Genomic DNA, 22,136 nt, shown 5'->3' with positions numbered 1-22,136 from the left:
TTCATGACAGGAATAGATTCAAATAATAAAAAATAAATACATTATAATAACAAGAAGAAGAATACCTGTCTGTGAACAAAATTGATCCCTGTCTTGAAACCGTAATTTGAAACCATAACCCCATTTTGAAACCCTATCCCTGTCTGGAAATACTCATTCAAGAAAATGATCCCTGTCTTAAAACCCTAATTTCAAACCCTAACCCTATGTGAAAATGAATTTGAAAACCCTGACCCATGCAGGATTGATCCCGAAACGCTGTTTTTGCAGCCAAAGACTGTCTGGAAACACCATCATCTTTGAAGCCATCACCTTGAAACAGATGTGAAAGCCCAACTCGAGACCCTAATTTGAAGGCCCCATAGACACAGCTAACAAGAAATAGTCCATTTAGTTTTGAAGCCTCCATTCTGGGCGTATTCCAGGGCTTTTCCTGGGGAATTTGGTGTCGGAAGCAGGTAACCTCGACAGACGGGCGACGCTAAATTGCAAAGATTTTTTTTTTCCCCTTTGCCTAATATGGGAGGAGCATGGCATCAAATGCTGGCTTGGGCGACTCGCTGTGAAAAGCGAGTGCTGGCGCCCTTTGCTTGGCTGCTTGAATTCTCTTCAGGAGCACCAAGCGAAGACCCTTTCCTCTAATACGGGCCATCAAACAGCATGCTGGTGCCTCACTGGAGAAATTGCTTTGGTAGCGTTCCAAGAGTGCCACTCATGGCCCCCGTGGCTGACAGATGAGCTGTCGCCGTGGTTGCGCGCTTCCATTTACACCTGAGGAGATGAGAGGAGCAGCTTCGGGGAGGATTTGTCGAAGTCTGCTCACAAAAGTTCACGTGTCACTCCACTTTTTAGCCAAAGCGAATGCAAGCGCATCCATTTTCATTTGTGGGTTAAATCAGCGGAATGAACCGGAATGATGCCCTCGGGCGCAGGTGCCAGCCTCTGTTTGGACACTGGACGCGCATTCTCCCCATTAATTATCTGGGGGAAAAAATTAAGAGACTGCGGTGAAATGATCAGTTTTTCGGCTCTCGCTATCGCCAGGTAAATGTTTGAATATCATGAGATTTATTCTTTCAACGACTGACAACTTATCTCCCGATTTTCTAACACACAGTGGTGCCATCCATCCATCCATCCATCATCTACCGCTTATCCGGGGCCGGGTCGCGGGGGCAACAGCTTTAGCAGGGAAGCCCAGACTTCCCTCTCCCTAGCTACTTCTTCCAGCTCTCCCCGGGGGATCCCGAGACGTTCCCAGGCCAGCTGGGTGACATAGTCTCTCCAGCGTGTCCTGGGTCTTCCTCGGGGTCTCCTCCCGGTGGGACATGCCCGGAACACCTCACCAGGGAGGCCCTCAGGAGGCATCCGAATCAGATGCCCAAGCCACCTCATCTGGCTCCTCTCGATGTGGAGGAGAAGCGGCTTGACTCTGAGCCCCTCCCGGATGACCGAGCTTCTCACCTTATCTCTAAGGGAGAGCCCGGACACCCTGCGGAGAAAACTCATTTCGGCCGCTTGTAACCGGGATCTCGTTCTTTCGGTCACACACAGTGGTGCCTTGAATTCGAAATTCGTCAATAGGCAACATCAATTTTAGTGGTTCTTCACCGATGATAAAGAACACATGTTTGTGAGTGGTGTTACATTGTCTGTCTACGTGTGTTGCACCACAGTTTATGTACATTGTTTTAAGGTTCAATAACACCGTCACAGTGATGCTATTTGTTAGCCCATTTACTGCGTTTTGCTTTTTGCGCTAGGATTAAGCAAAGCAGCTTTCGGCAAGGAAAAGTTAACGCGGCTCTGTTAAATGCATGCACAACGTGTAAACCACTTTGATGTTTGACTGTCCTTTTCAAGTGAACAAAAGTCTACACACCAAGGATAGATAGCTCGATAGATATGACATGACACAACTAAATGTCAAAATGTACGTTTTCTCTGTATCGAGTATAAAGACAGAGTTGATCTTGGATAGTGTGTTTGTGAGCGGGGGCGGCGGAAGGGGGGGGGCAACACAACAGATGGCGTGCCACGCTGCGAAAGACATCGGCTGCCACGGGTGGGGATGGGGGCTTAGGGGTGTTAGGGGGGCAAGTGGGGGCAGATAAATGAAAGAGGGTGGAGGGGATTTTTTTCCCCCATCGCGCCAATGGGGATGATGAGGATGAGGAGCAGGAGTAGTTTTTGTGTGTGTGTGTCACACATAGAGTTATGCACATATGAACATACAAACACACACACACACCTGCACTCTGCTAGTGGAAAAGGCTCCACGCGATCATGCTAGAAATTACTTTTAACCCAGTTGTTGTGATGAACAACAAATTGGGATGGTCACGTCACATTAATCAGCCTGCGGCAAAATGAACATGTGTGAAGGAAATGTAATCACTCTGCTTTTGTTTTTTATTCCGTCGCAACGAATTTACTATTTTGTGTGCTCAGCCGAGAACTTTAAAAAGAAGACAAACTGTTTGTGCTGCGTTTTCTTAAAAAGAAGGCAAAATACTGACGTTGCACTGTCCTAAAAAGAACAACGTATGCATTTGCACTTATTGAAAAAGAAAAACTATGAATGTAGCACAAAAAATTGAAAAATAAACGACTGTACCGGTACTGATATTGCACATTCTGAAAAATAGCACTTGATTGGGCCCACCATTTAATTCTAACACCAAATAAAACCTCAAAGGAAGAGTTAGAAATGTTCCTGATCGATATAATAACAACTTATGTGGAATCATATCTATTTTCTATGTGTCTAACTTGAGTGTGGCTCTTTCTATATGAAGTGAAATGCCCCGCCACCCCCGATCACCCCCACCGCTGCTTTGACACACACCAGCCCGGTTGGTAGACGTATATGGTGCTGCCTACTGAACAGATGTTGTGGAATTTAACATGCAAAACAAAAACACTACTAGGTTCAGCACACACACACATGAACACCCCCCCCCCCCCCCCCCCCCAGCTGGCCTCACCATCAACGTGCCATGTGGCGCTTGATTCCCTCTGGCATTCCCACTCTGGCAACTCGGCCGCGTCTGGCAACTGGAGGGACGAAGGCACATGCACACACACGGCGTCCACTATTCATCGCCACACGCTCTTTCTGCACGGATGCAAAGTAACGTCGTGTTATTTGCGAGCCTTCGGACGCGATCTTTTGCTCCAAGTTTGAATGTGTACGACTGAACGGAACCGGTCGGGCGTTGGCGGGCGCGTGCCACCCTGGCAAAGCCGCTTGGGATCGCCCAGCAGAATTCCAGTTACCATGGTGATGTCCAAGCTCATTGGTAATAGAATCTCAATTTGAAAGAGATTAATTCAGGGGGAAAGAGTTGATTTATTCATCCTGTCGGATGCTGACGGACCCCCCCCCCTCCGGACCCCCCCCCGCACACACACACATTTACACCGATCCTCCGGCTCTGACAGACGCTTATTACCTCTGCCAAGGAGCTTGTGGTTTCCGTCACCTTGTGCTTGTTACTTTCCTTTTTGTTTGAAAAATGCAATCATTGTTTTTCTTCTCTTTCAGAAAGTATCACTCTGATCGTCTTCATTTTAAGAAAGCTCAACGACAATCGTTTTTCTTTGTTGGAAATCCAACCCGGATAGCTCGTCTTCATTTCAGGAAAGGACGGTACATTCATAATTTGTCCTTTTTGGAAAGTACAAAATAAAGCGATTTAGATACATAATTAATTAAATCGGCTTTATGATTGTTCCCACAATTCTCAAGTATTACGGGGGGGTCGCTTGACAAAAGGAGGTTGTTTCATTTAGCCCCATGAGTGGACAGATGTTGCTGTGACGCTGATGATGGAAGTTCTCCACAAGCAACAACCAGAATGATAAATTCACAATTACAGCGCATCATTCTCTTTGCACAACTAAATCTAAAGACTAACAGAAGACTAACGGCCGCTGTCCCCGGCCAGCAGTCACGGCCACCGTAAAGGACCTATTAGTCCTTCATTTTGTTCACATCTGACTCCATCAATCCTGCCTAAGACGTCTCCCCTCCCGTGTGTGTAAATCTTGTGAGCGCTCGAAAAACACTTTGCGAATGCTGGCGTCCCGTTAAAAGTGACTCCGTCGCTAAATTCATAATTGGACGAGTGTTGTCGCTATACGCCGCATACATTCATTTATGAGCGCATATGCATGAGCATATGTTCAATACCAGCATGTCTCTACGCGACCCTCACGTCCCCCCCATATCCCCCAATTCGGTGCTAGAGTGCCCCCCAGCACCCTCACGGAGACCTCCTCTCCTCTTCGCTCCTCTTCTGATAATCTTTTAATCCAGAGAGGCGTGCACTCCGTTCCGTTGACTCGCAACTGAGACACACTTGACAGAGTCATCATAACACTGCCGAAAATATTGGCGTCCATTCCAATTGACGCCGTGCCTCACATGAACAAATAAATGCCTCAACCCAAATAACAACCCCAAAAAAATTGTGCCTTCTATTTCAGAAAGTCCAACATCATCAGTTTGAACAACGGTGAGAAGTGCAACTCTAACGGTTTGAACTAAAACTGTTCCATTTTATGACATTGCATTGTTCATGGCGAATTGACTGAGCATGATTATGTTTTGTCATTTCCGAGATGAGAACTCGTGACAACAGACGGCGGCCAATTAAGTGAAATCCGTGCAAGGTCAATCTCACTTTCAGGTCAAAGTCGAAACCTGCAGCGGGTGGCGACTGAGGCGTCGAGGACAGCGATTAAAGTGTGTTTGCGTGTGTGTCTGTGTGTGTGCGCGTGCGTGTGTGTGTGTTGAGAGCATCTGTGTGTTTGAATTCAGTGACAGATGTTCATTAGTCTTTGACAAGCCCGCACTGCTCACATCTCGAAGCAGTGAAGGCATGAACATAAGGGGCGAGAAAAAACATCACTGCCTTTCGGAGATGTTTTTTTTTTTTTAATAAATATCTTTTATTTAGTTTTGGCTAAAAATACATTTTTTATCAGTTATTAGCTTGGGTCTAACTTGCTCATCACTTTTCCCATTTAGACCGAATCCGGTTCGAATGAAACCGTGGAATTTAGAGTTTTACATTGACAGCGTTTTCATTGTAACCAGGTTCCTTGTAAATGGCAAAGACAGTTTATTGACGTGAATTCAGAGATATGTTTCGAAATACACGCTTGAAGATAATTGCTGAAATTGTCCAAAGGATGTTACTGAATTGCGGAAATGCAGCATGAAACTGTTTTCTCCATTTCAGTTTTACACCTCTTTTGGCTCATGTTAGCCATGCTAGTTAGCCATGCAGTCCGCCTCGGCGACGAGTCTGACGGATTGATTTCGCCAAGTGTAGACAGGCTAACTCCTGCGTGCAAAAGTTCACGACAAGACAACTCACGCAAATGTGAGTTCGTATTGAGCAAATGACCTTTGCGAACAGACACACTTCATGAGCACGCTCTCTATATTCTTGCTGTACTACACTGCAGGACCAAGAAACTTATTTTTAAAACCGCGGTATGCCTTGAAACTGGTAACTGCCTCATTCGTAGTTACCCTTTAGTTTATGGACTAGCTGGTAGCTCGTGCCTCTCGGCGCGCCATGGAGAGCCCCATCGTCACCCGTCGGAATATATTTAATGCCTCTCATGTCGATATTTTGCAGGAGCCCGAGAAAGGCTCATGATACGAACGGAAACATTTTTAGTTTTACACACATTGAATGAAGTGTCTCAAGACTTTTTGTCCATGGCTTGCGCATTTGAAAAGGGAGTTTTTAGAAAGAGAGTTAGTAGGTGTGTGTGTGTGTGTGTGTGTGTGTGTGTGTGTGTGTGTGTGTGTGTGTGTGTGTGTGTGTGTGTGTGTGTGTGTGGTTTGATGAATGTGAGCAGCCAATAGCAGAGAGCCAGCAGAGCCTGAGGCAAGGGTGTGATGTACTGGGAGAAAAAGGTGTGAGTGGCAGTGACTGCGAGGAGAGAAAGGTGATATGGAAAGTGTACGTGTAATTTGGAAGAAAGAAAAAAAACAAGAAAAAGAAGTCGAGTGCAGTGGGATGATGCTGGAAAAAAAACAAGAAGAAGAACAACAACAAAAAAATGGAGGCAATGAGCTGGACTGAATACCATCTGACAGGTCCAGCTGGGAGTTTGCCCGCCCGGCAGCACTGCAAAACCCCTCAATATGGCCGCCAATTACTGCTGCCCGCGTGACCGTGCCATGGCGGCGGCGGCGGCAGCAACTGCTTCGCCCAGCATCCTCCTCACTTGCCTCTCCATCACCCTCCCCAGTGCTCATTGCCTCACACTCCCTGAAAGATAAATTAAAAAAAAAACAACACTCCTGCCATCTGTGCGGCAAAACACCACTGCATAATAGACACTCGCAGGCCACTTCATTAGGGACACCCGCACAAGCTCTAATGAGCTCCATGACAGCAGCCGCAATAAGAAGGTAAACAAAACACTCGTTTATGAACATGTTTATTCTCTGTTGCATCGACGGAGCACTGCATCCTGTATTTCTGCAAATGATCAAACAGGGGAAGGGGGGCTCATATCAGAGGGGAGGCATTACTTTCTACTTGACTTTCTACTTTTTTGTTTGTTTGTTTTGACATTTGACACATCGAAACTGATGCAGAGTAAGTATCATTTAAAACCCCCCAAAATTTCCAACTATTATGGAGAAAGCACAGAAAAATGAACATGGGACCATGCAGTTTGCCAAGTGGACACACGTTGAAACTGCTAGAATGCACTTTTTACCTTTAACACGTTTAGATATTTTAATTCATTTGAGGCGCTTATCTGCTCCTGTTTAGGTTAGCAACAGAGCAACGACAACACGAGTGACGATCAGGACAAAAAAGGATTTTAGAAAAACAGAACACGTTTCCTTTAGATTTGCAAGTAATGAAGCATTTCGAAGCTTTTAGATTGAATGCATGAATAAATTGGAGTCACAGCAGCTAAAGCTTTAAACAATCATTCCGTCACCCATTTATTGATCTGATCGTAAGGACACTTGCTTCAATTGTTTGCAAGGTTCCCGATGGGAATGAAAGGCGTCTACTATTTCGTCTCAGGTGACAACTCAAAAGTAGGAATGATTGTGGTTTGATTTGTTTTTCTTTTGCAGGGATACACCGAGTTAACCTTAAATATGAAGATAGCATTATAGCAATCCCCCATAATTTGGACATAATTTCGACTAATACCACCAAAATTACTGCAATGCAATCACAGTGATAATATGATGAGTGTATTGGTCCAGATGGAAATTAAAGCCTCTGTACTATGACACAAAATGAACAGTTCGCTGGGTTATTTGATTACATTATGCACGGTATTTATTAAGGCATTTTACACACATCCATTTTAACAAATAGGCTTGAACTAATTGATTTAATGGTGATTAAATCCATATCACAATTTGAGTGGGGGGGGGGGTAAAAAAGGAGAGGCCTCCGTTGCCAAAAGACAAAAAGACACTATTTCCATTTATATGACACATCCAGCCAAATAAGTGTAAAAAAATAAAGGAATCATTGCATATTATGAACGAGTCCAACTACATTCTTCTGCATGCATGAAATAAAAAAAAATCGAAATGCAGTTTTGTTGTTTGTTTGTTTTTTTTCATCAGGCTGTGCAGGAGTAATGAGCAGATGTTGGTGGAATTAGCAAAGAAACACAGGGGCCCTCCCACAAGGGCCCGTGGACGTTTGGCCGAGTTGCGGCGTGCGTGGCTCGGCATGGCGTGGCGCGGCAGCTGCGCAGGGGGGCCAGCGTGCACGCCTGCTTGGTGGACGTGCTCGCTGCGTTCTGGTGGTGATTTGGTGCGAATCGCTGCCACCTGTATCGGCGCGCAAAATTCTCATGGAGGATGCGTTGCAGAAAGGGCATTTAGACGCACTCAAATCGCTTCAGAATGTAAATGTTCCCATCTTATAAACTAATTATTCACTGATTATTCAATCAAAAAGTCATTTTTTTAATGTGAAGATAGTTACACATAGACGTTGTTTCTTCTGCGTGGTAGGTGCTTTTATTTCCCTCGCACATAGCACACATGAGTGGCTCATATTTTTATTTCGGCCTTTTTTATAAACTGTCTAAAACGGCAAAACATCACACAAAAACGTTGAAGTCATTGTCAGGATTATTTTCCCATTTTAATATGGGCTGGCCATTTTAAAAGCCGCTATATGCGCATTTTTAAATTCACTGGTTTCTTGATTATTTTGGCAGGTTCGGCGCTTTGAAATATGACTTTCTGAGTCATTCAAAATGAAAATTCAGCTCGTTTTTTTTTCTTTTTGTTTGTGGTTCAAAAGGTGGAACATCTGGTGCGGGGGGCAAAAAGGCTCTATATTTATTATAAAGGGTCTTCACTTTGTATCAGGTCATGCACGCGCCATTTTAAATTCATATTTATGTGTCAATGTTCACTATCTTCATTTGTGTGATTTTTTTTTTTTTTATTGAAAGAAAGAGAGTGCGCCTGCAGAGCCTCGCACACTTGATCAGCAAGGCAACATATGGAACCACGGGCGGTGGTCCAACATGGCGCCCGCACGCTCTCAGCGTTATCATCATTATTATTAGAATATTATTATTATTATTATTATTATTAGAAAGGATTGGAGAAATCACCAGTGGTAGACCTGTACACACAATCAACATTGTGATTCTGCCGTTGTCCGAGCCTGGAAAAGCAGCCTCCGTGCAGTGTTTGAAAGTACAGGAATAGAGAGTATGCAAGGAGCAGGTGCTGAAATAAATTTATATCATGTTCAAATTTTCACTGAAATGTCCATTTATATAAAAAAAGAAACCCAATTAAACAGTTAAACATGTTTTATTGTGTTCCCCTGAAGATGGATTTTCTTTTTCTTTTTTTAACCTGTGCAAAATAGACTTCGTATAAATTAATTTGAGGTGAATAATTTGCCCTGATCTTTAAAATCGGGGGGCGGGGGGGATCTTGACAACTCCTTTTAATAGTCTGCTTTTTATTTTATTTTTTTCGGGGTAGGGGGAGTAATCCATAGAGAACCCATTGTGTAACGTCCCAGTGGCTTTTCCTCACCACGCCTTTATGGTGGTGTAACCTGCAAGAACCTCAATAAATAGAAAATCAAATCTTTGAATAATTTAGTATAATCTATTTTCTCGTTGTAAATGATTTTGCTTCAACTGTTTGAAATGAGGCAGAATTCGAGGGTGGGTGCACATCCGTATAGATTAGAATGACGCATAAAACAATTATAAATCTTGTTTTATTTGTGTATTTCGTTTATATTACACGTGTCCGGTCATTTAGCACACACGCACGCACTCACACACGCACTCACACACACACACACACACACACACACACACACACACACACACACACACACACACACACATACGCACGCAGACACGTATACATACATACGCACGTACACCGTACCGCACAATGAACAACATCATGTAATCGGATTACAGGAGAAGATAAGGATTGTGACTCAATTGAGTCAGTTGTGGAAAAAGGCGCTGATGTCCTCGTAGGGGCCCACGGCGCCCTCGTGGTGGCCCTCGTGGAAGGGGGGGATGTTCTCGGAGTGCGCGCCCCCGCCGCGCGCTCCAGAGGGGCCAAACGTCAAACCGCGTCCGGCTCGGGAGTAATGCATAGAGGAGTAGTGATAGTTCCGCTCCGCGTCGAGCTCCTGTTGCTTGCCGGACGCGCCCACGCCGACGCCCAAGCACCCCGGCGGGCTGCGCTGGCCCTCGTAATCCGGGCTCAGGTAGTCCGGGGAGGCCCCGCCTGGAGCGTACGCGGCCTCGAAGCCGGAGGCGTACGAGTGGCCGCGTAGGTTCAGGGGTCCGCCGCCCGGGCCTTGGTAGTTGGGGCTGGCGAGGCGGCACCGGTACGACGACGACGACGACGACGAGTACGGGTGCAAGGAGAAGGGTGAGCCGGGCATGTGGAAGCGCCCCGCGTCCGGCTCGGTGAGGAAGTTGCGCGTGTTGAGCTGCAGGCAGCCGGCCACCAGGTTGGTGGTGGGCTGCGAGAGGCCCTTGCACAGCATCTGCACGTAGCTCACCACGTCCGGCCGCTTGCCGTTACGCAGGATCTCGCCCAGCGCCAGGATGTAGTTCTTGGCCAGGCGCAGCGTCTCGATTTTGGACAACTTCTGCGTCTTGGAGTAGCAGGGCACCACCTTGCGCAGGTTGTCCAGCGCCGAGTTCAAGTCGTGCATGCGCGTGCGCTCGCGGGCGTTGGCCTTCACCCGGCGCACTTTGGAGCGCTCCTGGCGGGCCGCGCTCGTCTTGCGCTTCTTCGGACCGCGTTTTTTGTTGCCTTTCTCCTCGGGCCCTTCATCAACACCGCCCTCCTCCTCCTCCTCCTCCTCCTCCTCCTCCTCCTCCTCGTCCTCCTCCTCATCTGCCATTTCGGACTCGGCTCGGCTGCTGCTGTCGCACCCGCGCGCCTCGTCCAGATCGTCCTCGCCGCCGAGGTGCTTCTCATGCTCGCTCTTCACCTTAGCCACCTCGCCGGGGGTGTCGGCCCAGTCTGCCGCCAGCCGCTGGACGTCCGGTAGTACCTCACTGAAGAGACGGCTCAACATTGTCACCTGCAACAGAGGAGGCGGGGTCCCGCGCGCGGTGTTTATATCCAGTCTATGATGTCATCTTCATGGGAAAAAAAAAAGGCTGGAAATGGATGAGCCATGTCACATGAACCATGTGATGATAATATAAAGTTGAAGAGGCCATATTATTTGGGATATCTGCATAGCATGTGACAAAAAAATATTTTGTTGGAAATGCATGTCTCTTCTCACATTATTAGGGACACCTGCAAATGGGATGAGGCGATAAAAAGGAATGCGTGTGCCGTGCCATATTATTAGGGACAGAGGACAACATGGCCTGAAATGCAAAATGGCTGGAAATCGATGTTAGGTCACATTATTAGGAACACGTGCAGCATGGGATGAGAGAAATGTGATGCATGGGTGAAGGTTGCACAGAAAAGAGAAGTCTGGATCACCGGCAGTATGGCATGAGACCCAAAATGGCCGGAAATGGATGTCTCCAGTCACATAATTAGGGACATGTACAACATGGGATGCAACAAAATGCCATCGTCCGCCCACATTATTAGGGACACTTTCCGCACGATGAGACAAAATGGCCGGAAATTGATGTGTCACATCATTAGGTACACCTGCAACATATGCTGAAACACAAAAAAGGGGTGGGCACCGGATGTGTTGGGCCATATTACAAGGTACACCTCCAACATATGATGGTCCACTAAAAAAATGAAAATGGATGTCTCAGGTATTAGGTAGCCTTCACCTACAACATGGGATGACAAAAAGAAAAAAAAAAGAATGGATCGGGACATAGAATTAGGTATGAGTGGAATGCACATGACACAGACGCGCACACGCAGGTGTTCCTAATATTCTGCCTGTCGTTTCAGTATGTCAAATAGTCAAATCAGCACCTCTTTGACAGTGTCGATCAAAACAATCATATTTGGGAAGGGCGTGGCATGGCGTGCAGGTGTACCTAAAGCTCTGACCAATGAGCAGAACCTGCAGGCCCCAAGTTCACCACCCCTATATATAAAATAGTTTACATTTTTATTCTTAAAAAAAAAGTCCATGCACTATTTTTTTGTTTAAAAGCTGCGATCCACACAATTTAGAGCATGGTTTCCAGTAGATGATGCCAGGGCAAGATATGATTTATTTTAGCATGCCGAGCGAGGACCCAAATTTAAAAATTGAGCTGAAAAAAAAGTTTTCAAAGAACCCTGATTCGATTCAAAAATGTTAATTTTGTTTTGAATAATGCTGATTTAGGTTATTGTTACGCTTTTTTAAAAAATCACAAATGCCTCATGTTGGACTCCATGCTATTTATTGCTTATATTGAAAATGAATTGAAAATACACTCTTCAGCATATGAGATGCTATCAGTTTTGTGGGGGGGGGGGGTTTCCTCACCTTTTTCCACCTAAAATAAACACCCTGCAATACACGCTGGCGTATACTTCGCCAATTATCCCGCGTGTAGCCCAGAGATTTCGACCCGCTTGGTGTTCAGATGCACAAACACACACACACACGTCTCTGTAAAGCTGCCAGCAATGAGGATCCATGAACGACAAAAAGATGCCCGCGTGGACGAGTGACAGGATGGAGGTGGACACAAAGAACTATTTTAGAGGAACCTACCTGGGTTTTGTTTACACCATGTCGACGACGCGTCGTGCAGGGCAAAGAAGAGACTGCCGTGTGGTCCTCGCTTGTGCGCCTACCTCCCTCTTCCTCCTCTTCCTCCTCCTCCTCCTCTTCTTCTTCTTCTTCTTCTTCTTCTTCTTCTGCAGCCACCCTGCCTCTGTCTGCAGCCCAGACGCGCGCAAGGGGAGGAAGCGCACGGGTGACTTGCGTAGCGAGGCCGTGTGATGCCAGGCCCATATGGCTGGAACGTCATTGGCAAGAGCCATCACATGAGAGCCGCTGATTGACATGTGGCCGCATTCACAGAGACTGCCCCCCCCAACACCTCCCCCTGGGGCGGGCGGCTGGGTGGGGGGATGAGAAGAACTCGCCATCTGTCAGCGGGCACTGAAAGGCAAAATGAAATAAGCTGCAAGTGAGTGGCTTCACACTGGTTCTGTTTTAGAGGGAAAAATGGGGTCAATCGCAAAAATGTTACATGTAATCCCATCATATGCATCCACTTTAAAGCATTCCGAGCAAGCCATAGTAGAGTCACACCTGATTTGTGGGGTGTGTGGAGGGGGGGGGGTTAATCAGATCAATCAATTCAAATTTGAGTTAGGGGTTTTAGACAGGGTTAGGGTGTCATGTTAGGGTTCCAAACTAGTGTTTAGGGTTCAAAGCCAGGAGTAGGGTTTCAAAGAAATTGGGGTATAAAACTAAGGTCAAGGTTTCTAGCCAGTGCTAGGTCTTCAAGTCTGGGTTTGATTTTTAAGACAGGGTTAGGGTGTTTGTTGAAGTCGAGCACTCATTTCAGCACAATTACGGCAATCAACATTCTGGTCAAATGAACACCTTGCTAATGAGGGTTTACGATCGTTAAACGATTCATGGCTGAAATAATTCCGGAACAATCCCCAAGTTCCCACGTGGGGAAGCGGGAACAACACGGGAACAGACGACACAATATGGCGGCCGCCCCAAAGCCGGGGTGTCGCGGCGCGATCGCCTAAACGAGTCAATTGAACCGAGCTAAAGCGGTGCCCTCGCAGACGTGCCCGCTTGCCAAGCTTGGCACGGACGGCCACCAGGAATCGCGGACGGGGGCCAAAAGACGAGAAAGGGAAAAGAATGCAAAACTAGACAAAGCCGGAATCTTATTTATTGGGATATGTTCGGGGAAAGTGTATTTTGAAATGCTACATCCAATAATGATAACCAGCACATTTTAGCAATTAAATTATTCATTAAATGATTGCCCATTGATTGTCTGGCGACCGGTTCAGGGTGTCCCCGCTTGATGCCCGAAGACAGCTGGGGTGGGCTGCAGCACTCGCCACGACCCTTGTGAGGATGGAGCGGATCAGAAAATGGATGGATGGATAAATTATTTCATGATAATCCGACCAAATGTTTTATACATACCCTTTAGAAAATACCTTCCACAAACCCCATGATGGATGCTTAATTGTCAGGCCATCACCACTCTTCTCTGTAAATGTGTACGACATAATTCGAACAGGTTCTGAAGGAATGCTTTAGTACATGGGGAAAAAATTGCCATGTATCTGGTGGCGCAACCCCAAACACAATTTTGATTTTGTAATCGTTTTCACTTCAAGTCGGTAGTGGTCAATGACCTTTCTGCCACTCGGAAGTAGGCACATCATTAAACTGTTCACAATGTACTCGTTTCATTCTCCTGCTCTCTTTAGTAGTGGCTGACATCTAGTGGACATAAACTGTTAGTGTGACTCACTTGGCTTTAACATTAATTTTGGTCTCAATTAATTTGGGTTTCAACTCAAGGCAGGGTTAAGGTTCGTCAATGGGGTCTGGGTGTCATGTTAATGTTTAAGACTAGGGTTACAGTTTGAAATTAGGACCTCAAAATAGAGTTCGGCTTTCAAAATTCAGTTTAAAGGGGTTTAAGAATGTGTTGGAGGGTTAGCGAGGGTTAGTGTGTCATGTGACAGTTTCAAAATATTTGAAATGATGGTTTGAAGATACGGGTTTTGATTTCAAGTGGTTAGGGTTTAAAAATTGGGTTTCATGCCAAAATTACGGTAAAAGCTGGGGAGTTTCAATTTAAGGTTCTGAGGTAGACGAAGGGGTTCAAATTAGGGTTTTAAGACCGAGTTATGTTGTCAATGCTGGGTTTCACATCAGGGGTCGGGTTCACCATATACACAAATGTTTCAAAATGAATATAGTGATGCTTTATTGGCAATTTTTTCTCCTACAGGTATGCACCTTTTATGCCACACCAAGTCTGCCAAGCAACAATTGGGCGTGCAAACGTCACGTGACCCGGAAATGAAGCAGGCCGTTTCCGATGGGCAGTCAATTACCGATGTCGCGGTGTGCCATCTAACTTTTAACATTACTGTACTCCTGTCGTGAAAGGCATTGCGTCTTGTATCTTCTTTGCGGTTGGGTACGAGTTCCACGAGGAAATTAAACCCAGGAGACTCGACCCTAAACGAGAATAAAGTAAGGCAAGTACTCAGGTACCACCTGTAGCGGTTTGTACGGCACCTGTTTTACTAATTGCTAAATGCGACTTGTTTGGAGTATGTTGAAAACGTCAATAGATAAGTTACATGAATCCGTCTGAGCTTTGCAAGTGAATTCTTTGTTTGTCAGTAAACCATTGTTGCTGCTGTGAGGGTTATTATGACTATTTTTAAAAATTTTGGAAACAACCGAGGGGCTTGGAATCTTCCTCGCCACTTCGCTGAGATGTCGCGATATTTGCGGCAACTGTTGGTTGCGTCATAAGCCTTCGCACGAACACGCGCCGCTGTGTTGCTTCGTGACCGAGTGTGCATATGTGGGAGTGGGACTGACACGAAGAGACGGAGATTGGAATTTTTGACAAGGGTTTGGAGGCTTGTGATCATGGAGCCCCTTCTGCCTGCAGGGATCGACACGACGAGAGTGGAGCGAGAGCCTGAGGACAGCGATGCCAAGAGGAAGATCCAATTCTCGGTGCCTTCGGCGGTGCCCATCCAGCTGGACCCGCGACAAGTGGAACTGGTGAGAATCATGCAGGGGAGCACAAGGCATCTATTATATCACATTAGAGTTATCATTTTAACTCTGATTGAAGTACAAACAACCTACATCAATCAGAGTTAAAATGATAAATTCAAAACATTAAATATAATGATAAATCAGAACTAAGTTGATAAATAGAGAAAGGTATATAAATATCCATTATGAATTTAAGAGAAAATTGACACAAGAGTGTCAGGGTGTGGAAGTATATAATCCCGATACAAACCAAAAGTTGTAAAAATATCACGGTTAAGGGTAAAGTATGAGCCTTAATGGAGACTTCTTTCTTCTTACTTTTCTGATTGATATAAAAATGATTTATTAGATACAATCACATAACGGGGTAGGACTAGATAAGTTTTTTACTTCTTCCTACTCCCTTGAACATAATAACTGTGTTGAATGAAGATTGATTTCTTTCTTTTTACTTTTTTTATCTACCTTATTTTCTGTCAAATTATTACTGTATATATGTTTTATGTTCAATAAACAAACAAACAAGAGTGGATAGATGGATCTAGATGAATTTAAAAAGTGTCCCATATCATAAAACGGAATTGATGTCAAAACAACCGAATAAAACTGCAGCAGTAATGGTTCATTGAGTAGATAGAAAGCCTCAAATGATATATCATTAAAGAATCATGACAGTCCTAAGACTCAAACCTGTCGTCTTTGAAATGGCAGAATCGTGATACACCCCTACCTACTCTCACAATTTTTGCCTTCAATCCAGACATGAAGTTATTGTGTTATCAAGCATAATATATTTGCTTGAGGATGATAACAATAATGATGAAAAAAAACATCAGCCTAAATTGAAGCCAAACGTCTTGACCAAGCCTCCTCTAACTGCCTGTCATTCGACTGCTTTTCCAGGTGATGGTCATCTGACATGAGTGAGCAAAAGTGTGACTCTGTTCAGTTTCATTGTGTGAGGCATCTTTTGAGGTATGGTATTAATTTATTCCAGAGGAAGCACCATCAGTTTAACACAGCACGGAGTCTATTTGGAGTAGGCTCCGACTACTCTTCATCAATCAAGAAGTGGCCTTTTTTAGTCCAAAACTGCATATAAGTGAACTTTGTGTAACCTTCGACTGTATTTTGTCAGTCATCGTGTTGCCCTCTTATCCCCGCACCAAATTGACTGCTACTTACATAATATGAGGAGTAGAAGAACTCCAGTTTTTTGATGTATTACCATCTGTTGGTAGCAGAGTATGGACAGCAGTGGGATTAAACTGAGCCGTTGAAGGTTGACCTATAGCATCTCTTAGAAGTGATGAGGCATCAAAAGGAGTGGAGGAGGAGCTGACATGAGGGATGAAGCCTCTCCCCCGTTAGAAATATTAAAAATGAGATTGTACACCACACTGCCAATTTCAGATGCAGAGCAAAAGTAGGTGATTTAATCTTAGTCTTTCAAACAGGTTGAGATTTTTAAAACAGGGTTGGCATTTCAAATCAGGATGACAAGGTCAGGTGTTAGGGTTTCAAAAAATGGGGTCCAGCCCAGGCAGGGGTTGTGTTTCAAGATCGTGTTCCATGTCAGGGTTATGGTTTAAATTTACGGTTTCAAATTTCGTGTCGGATATCAAAACAGGGTTTCAATCCGTAGTTATTGTTATTGGTTGGGGTATCAAACTAGCGATAGGGTTTCACGATAGGGTTTGGGTAGGTTCAGGCCAAGTTTAGGGATTTTACAGTGTCGTGAAGTTTTCAACTTCATGTTAGGGTTTAAACTAAGGTCTCAAGCTTCAATTCTGCTATAAAGGGCCCTCGCAATCCTGGCCATGTTGGGAGACTGGAACAGAGGAAAATAACCCTCTAAAATATAAATGGTTTTGCCAGGCCTGATGTCTGTGCAAAGTAACGCGAGTTTTCATCTCCACGAAATGAGCACGAATCCAACACATGAGAGAAGCAAAAGCGGAGATGCCAAAAAGCCGCCCACGTGTCAAACCCACGCTCTTCTCTGCGATTGGTCGACGAGCTCTCCTATATTGCGGCAAACTGTCTTATTTCCATAATGTTACAAAACATCAGTGATGACGACTCTTCAGCATGCTTTCACACTCTTCGGCTCGGCATGTTCTACCAACCAATATCCTTTGTTGAGAACAGCTGCTACAATAGGAAGTGAAGTCCATTTTACATTTATTCAATTACATAACTCTCAGCGGTTGTTATGACTCACTCTCTTTTGTACGAGAGTGTGAAAAATGGTTAGTAATGCTAACCATGTGGCCTTGGGACACAGCAACAGAGCCTTCGTTGTGAATGACTACTCGTTTTTATCAAGCAGGAAGTGAAAGGTTTTTCCCTGGTCTGTGCTTAAATGGAAAACGATGAGGCCCCAAAGCAACCCCCTACCAGGGCAAGTTGAGAGAACATTTAGAAGTGTGTTCCTCCAAAGGTGAGTCAAGGCCTTCTCCATGTGTTCAGATTCGACGTCGGAGGCCCACTCCCGCCACCCTCTTCCGACTGACGGACCCACCGTCGCCTGAAGATGACACTGGGTCTCATCAGGTACACTAGTTTTGCACCATTTTGTCGTGTGTCTCTCCAGAGTGTATTGATATGTCCCGCTGCCCCGACCCATGCCACCTGCAGTGGTCAGTCGGAGAAAATGGGGTCCTGAAGGCGAATGCTGTCAACAAGATGCCAAGCACCTACCAGCCGCCCTCGCTTAAAGGTCAGTGGGCTTGCAAGGCCTCGGTGCTCCACATTTGTGTCGTACAATTATGTAACAATTGTAGTGGTCTACATCTGTCCCAAAGAAACGCGTGTGTGTGCGTGTGTGTGTGATTTGAGATTAGAAGCAGAGGCAGCTCTGGATCATCCGGGATTATGAGATAGACACAGCTGCGGCAACACGGCCCCCCCAACTGAATGTCATAATAAGAAACTGTTTACAATAAGTGCTATTGGTGATATTGAGCATGGGTGGGGTTAAAAACAACAATTGGATATGAGTGGTTGAAATGGCCTGATCATCAAGGTTCGGACGCCATCTCTTGCTTTGGTATTGGCCCGTGCAATAGTGTAAGTGCAATGCTGTGTTCCACTGTAGTTAGACGTAAGGTTGGTTGACTGTTGGGATGAGTGCCGGTACATGGAATTGTTTTCTGGTGAACTTTAATGGAAATAAAAATTTCAGCTGTACAGAGAATGGCCCAAGCGCACCTATCTTCCATAGACATGAGCTCTGTGGACCAGGACGACCCACCTTCCAGAGAGGAAGAGGAGAATGTAAAGAGCACGCAGCTGGACTCGGGTAAAAATAAAATAAAATTAATCATTAAAAAGTCAGATATGGAGACAGGTTTTCATTAACCCTTTACTCTATGGGTTAAATGTGCACTTTTTGACATTTGACTACAACAAAATCACATTCAATGTCATTCTTTTTTCGAGAAAATTATGATAACTCATCCTGACGTGACCCAAAGTGCACAAAAAGCAATGGACCCAAGAACTACGAGGTCAAAGGTCAAAATTGACCCGGAATGTCCATTGTGTGGAAATGGAACAGTCTATAATTGTTTTCTCAATGCCATCATTTCTCGGCAGATGCTGGAACGCAAAACAAAGCGCAGAGGGATCCGTCACTGTTAGGACCCACAGAGGAGGCCGACGTTGGAGACAAAGTAGAACGACGGAAGATCTCTTTTGCATAAAAGCATGGACAGGAGGTTTGTGTGCATGGATACTTGTAAATGTCCTGTAAATACAGTATGTGCAAGAACATCTCAGTCGGTGCTACAAAGTGGTGTTTAAAAGAACCCACAATAATGTAACCAGACATTCTTGTCCATTTGATGGTACAAGTGATGGTTTGCCTATTGGGCTTTTAATGTGCTTCTCCTGTATAGTATAGTAGTATTAAAAAATATGCTTTGTGATGGTTGCTAATAAAACCTCCGTAATGGCTTTTGAAGCATATTATGTAGTGTCTTTATTAAAAGACACGGAAGACTTTGATTTACCAGTAAAGGAAGCTCTTTTAATAGTAGTGTTTCAAAACAATAAAGACAAAAGGAATGACGTCACTTCACTATACATAGATGCAGAGGGTGCATACATGTGCAGAGTATAAACACCAATTGATTTTTCATGAAAATAAAACTGAAATACAAGATGTAAAATAGTACCGTTGTGCAATAATTCCTTTTGAATATCTAAGTTCATTTTTAAATACATGAAATTACAGTTTTATACCAGTAATCAGGTTTTATATATTTTTCCATAAAGATTTAATACATGCAGAAAATAAAATATGTTATCATTGTATTGTGGACAATTTTAAAAGTTGAATAAGTGGAGAAAGACTTGGCTAACTTTGGTTTTCCTGTAGTAGCTCTTTTAGGACTGCAGGGTGTGATGTGTAACCACATAACAAAAGGAGAGCCTCTTGTCCATCTGAAAATAGAACTCAATTCAGCAAAGGCACATAGAATGCAGTTGAACAGCACATTTTGGACACACTCATCATCTTTCAATCCTTCTTCGCTTTTGCAAAAAACACCCCAGTCACATCATCCACCCCCACTCTCATGTCCTGAGGCAGCGTGTAAACTTCCAGCCGGATTAGGGTGTAGCCGGTCTCCTTCAAACTGGTGCACACCTCCGCCTCGCCGAGTGGCACTACGGGGATCTTCACCCCGGGCCCCCCGAAGTAGAAGCTCTCCCCCAGGGCTCCGATGAGCAGTAGGTGGCCGCCGGGCCGGAGCAACTTCCCGATGTGGCCCAGGGCCCTGGTGAAGGCGGCCAGGTCAGGGCTGACACTCTCCAGGCAGAAGCAGGACACCAGGCAGTCGGCCCCTGCCGAGGGGAGGACGCGAGGGTCCAGAGGCTGGGGACGGTGCACATCGATGGGGAGGATGTCGGTGATCGCCTGACGGAGCTTGGCCGCCTTCTCTGTCCATGCCGAGGCACTGAAAGTGACAATTGAAATCCTGATCATTTGAATAAGGTGTGTTGGAGGAGCAAAACATCTCAAACGTGCAGGTTAGCAGCACTCACGGCCGGGTTTGGACACCCCTGGCCTCAATGAAACACTTCAACATACTTCCTTGACACCAAGATAGCACCAGATGGCCCCGAAGCAGCAGATTGTATCAATATAAAATTTCACAGAGAGTAGTTGAATAGTAACTGCATTCATTCACGGGATTACTGTATTTCACATGAAAAAATGATGTCATTTAATACCGTCGCCCCTCCAGCTTGCAGACGTGCTGCAAATAAGGCGTCCAGTCCAGGCTGCAGGTCTCGTCACCCTGCAGCCAGCGCCTCAGCTCCTTTCGGTTGGCCTCCAGGAAGTCTGTAAGAACCACCTCGTTGAACACCTCGCAACCGCTCAGGACTTGGTACAGGGTGGGTCCCGAGCCGATGTCCACCAGCAGCTCGCCGCTCATGTCACCTTAGCAAAATGTCAGATGTGCGTTTATATAATACTTACTGTTCGTCGGGGTAACAGACCAAGCCGTAACCATATCCGTTTTTTAGCATCTACGGGCAATTCTAAGCCTTTTTCTGTTGACCTCAAGTCGTTTTTCTGCTCTCTGTGGCAGGGCTCCGTCCCTATCCCGCTGTAAAATCCAAGCTATGGTCACAAACCTACTAACCTTGACATTAATTCAAACTTGACTTACCGCATTACCCTTACACTAAATGTATTAAAAATTATTTAGATTTTGGCAAGAAAAAAATAAAAATCACCGGATGTGTGAGAATGCCGGCATGTGTGTTGCCGTAAACGCAAACGTACCAATGACTTCTGAATCTGCTTCCCTATTCGCCAATTTATTGCCTTTGCGTTGATAATACATGTTCAATAATACTTGCCGTCAGCCTACAAGGTTGGGACCAGCATCTCGGCAATGTGCCCCAGAGCCTTACCTTCAGTGAAGGCTCTATGCAGACACGCCAGTTTCCACGGCACAATGCTGTCTTTCCGATCAAAGTCGGCCCGCGGTGGCGTGTAGTTGTATTGTAAATATGCCGCCGGGTCAAAACGCTGGTAACAGGCTGCCATGGCTGCCACGCCATTTTCTGTCCCCGTTTGCTCCATTCTTCCGCTGCGGATACAAGTCGGTTCACTTGCGAGCTTCCAGGTGCACCGTTTACCCGTTTGGAGCCTCCTTATATAGCCGTTTTGTTATGGGTGTACCTAGGTCTTAATTTTGGGGACGGTCGTGTTGAATCCTGATAGGGTGCGTTTGTGCTTTCTTTCTCTGCCCTCAAGCACTGATGCCATCAGATTAGGGGGCTTTCAGCAACACTAATGGATGCATCATTGCTTTCAGGTCTTGTAACCACCCTTCAGCAGGCCTCTATCTTCACGATCAGTCCAGGTTTGCCTTTGCCTGCCCACGAGCAGATCACGGCTTTGCCTCTTTCTTCGAGATATCGCTGTATATGCGGGGCATCCATTTTTGTATTCTAGTGGTTATTGGTTACACTTCAAGTCCCCAGGCCAATCCCTGACGGATGGAACTACCGCGTTCCCAAATGTACTTCAAAATATTCAGCATACATAAAAACAAGGCACACATGCATCATTTGTGTTGCTTGGACTCATTCTGCAGAGTCATAGCCAACCAATATTCACAGTTGGTAGGTTGGAGTCCTATTTATTGCGGGGGTTAAAGGCCCATGTTAGACTTTGAACAGCGCAAGCAACCAAGGACAGCTGACAAAACACAGTTTGAGCCGCTGATTCGATTAATTTAACACCTATTCTCAGTGTAAGCAGCAGCTGAACTGCTGTGGAAAATTGCCACGTTCTCTTCAAACTGCTTTCCCCAGGGGTCCCTTGACACCTCGTTCATCCCCGGCAGATGGACGCACACA

At 45.4% G+C, this 22,136-nt stretch overlaps 3 protein-coding genes across 3 annotated transcripts; 1 reads left to right on the top strand and 2 right to left on the bottom strand.

Moving 5' to 3' along the window:
* Positions 1-9,250: 9,250 nt before the first annotated feature.
* On the bottom strand, positions 9,251-12,504 carry LOC147190117 (neurogenic differentiation factor 2-like). The gene is made up of 2 exons (XM_086099560.1): positions 12,228-12,504; positions 9,251-10,610 (listed from the first exon to the last, which is right to left on the bottom strand). The coding sequence occupies exons 1-2, from the start codon at positions 12,468-12,470 to the stop codon at positions 9,510-9,512; spliced, it is 1,344 nt and encodes a 447-aa protein (XP_085955686.1). The 5' UTR covers positions 12,471-12,504; the 3' UTR covers positions 9,251-9,509.
* A 2,489-nt stretch (positions 12,505-14,993) lies between these two features.
* Positions 14,994-19,325, top strand: LOC147190116 (protein phosphatase 1 regulatory subunit 1B-like). Its single transcript, XM_086099462.1, has 5 exons — positions 14,994-15,254; positions 17,724-17,807; positions 17,892-17,973; positions 18,439-18,555; positions 18,852-19,325. Exons 1-5 carry the CDS (start codon positions 15,117-15,119, stop codon positions 18,956-18,958), a joined length of 528 nt encoding a protein of 175 aa, XP_085955588.1. The 5' UTR covers positions 14,994-15,116; the 3' UTR covers positions 18,959-19,325.
* A 451-nt stretch (positions 19,326-19,776) lies between these two features.
* On the bottom strand, positions 19,777-21,382 carry pnmt (phenylethanolamine N-methyltransferase). The gene is made up of 3 exons (XM_086099461.1): positions 21,183-21,382; positions 20,493-20,703; positions 19,777-20,215 (listed from the first exon to the last, which is right to left on the bottom strand). The coding sequence occupies exons 1-3, from the start codon at positions 21,352-21,354 to the stop codon at positions 19,777-19,779; spliced, it is 822 nt and encodes a 273-aa protein (XP_085955587.1). The 5' UTR covers positions 21,355-21,382.
* Between the last annotated feature and the right edge of the window lie 754 nt (positions 21,383-22,136).

The sequence above is a fragment of the Hippocampus guttulatus genome, chromosome 19, assembly GCF_054856545.1.
Source record: "Hippocampus guttulatus isolate MCC_2025c chromosome 19, RoL_Hgut_1.0, whole genome shotgun sequence".
Lineage (NCBI taxonomy): Eukaryota > Metazoa > Chordata > Actinopteri > Syngnathiformes > Syngnathidae > Hippocampus > Hippocampus guttulatus.
This window is presented reverse-complemented; position numbering and strand designations above follow the sequence as displayed.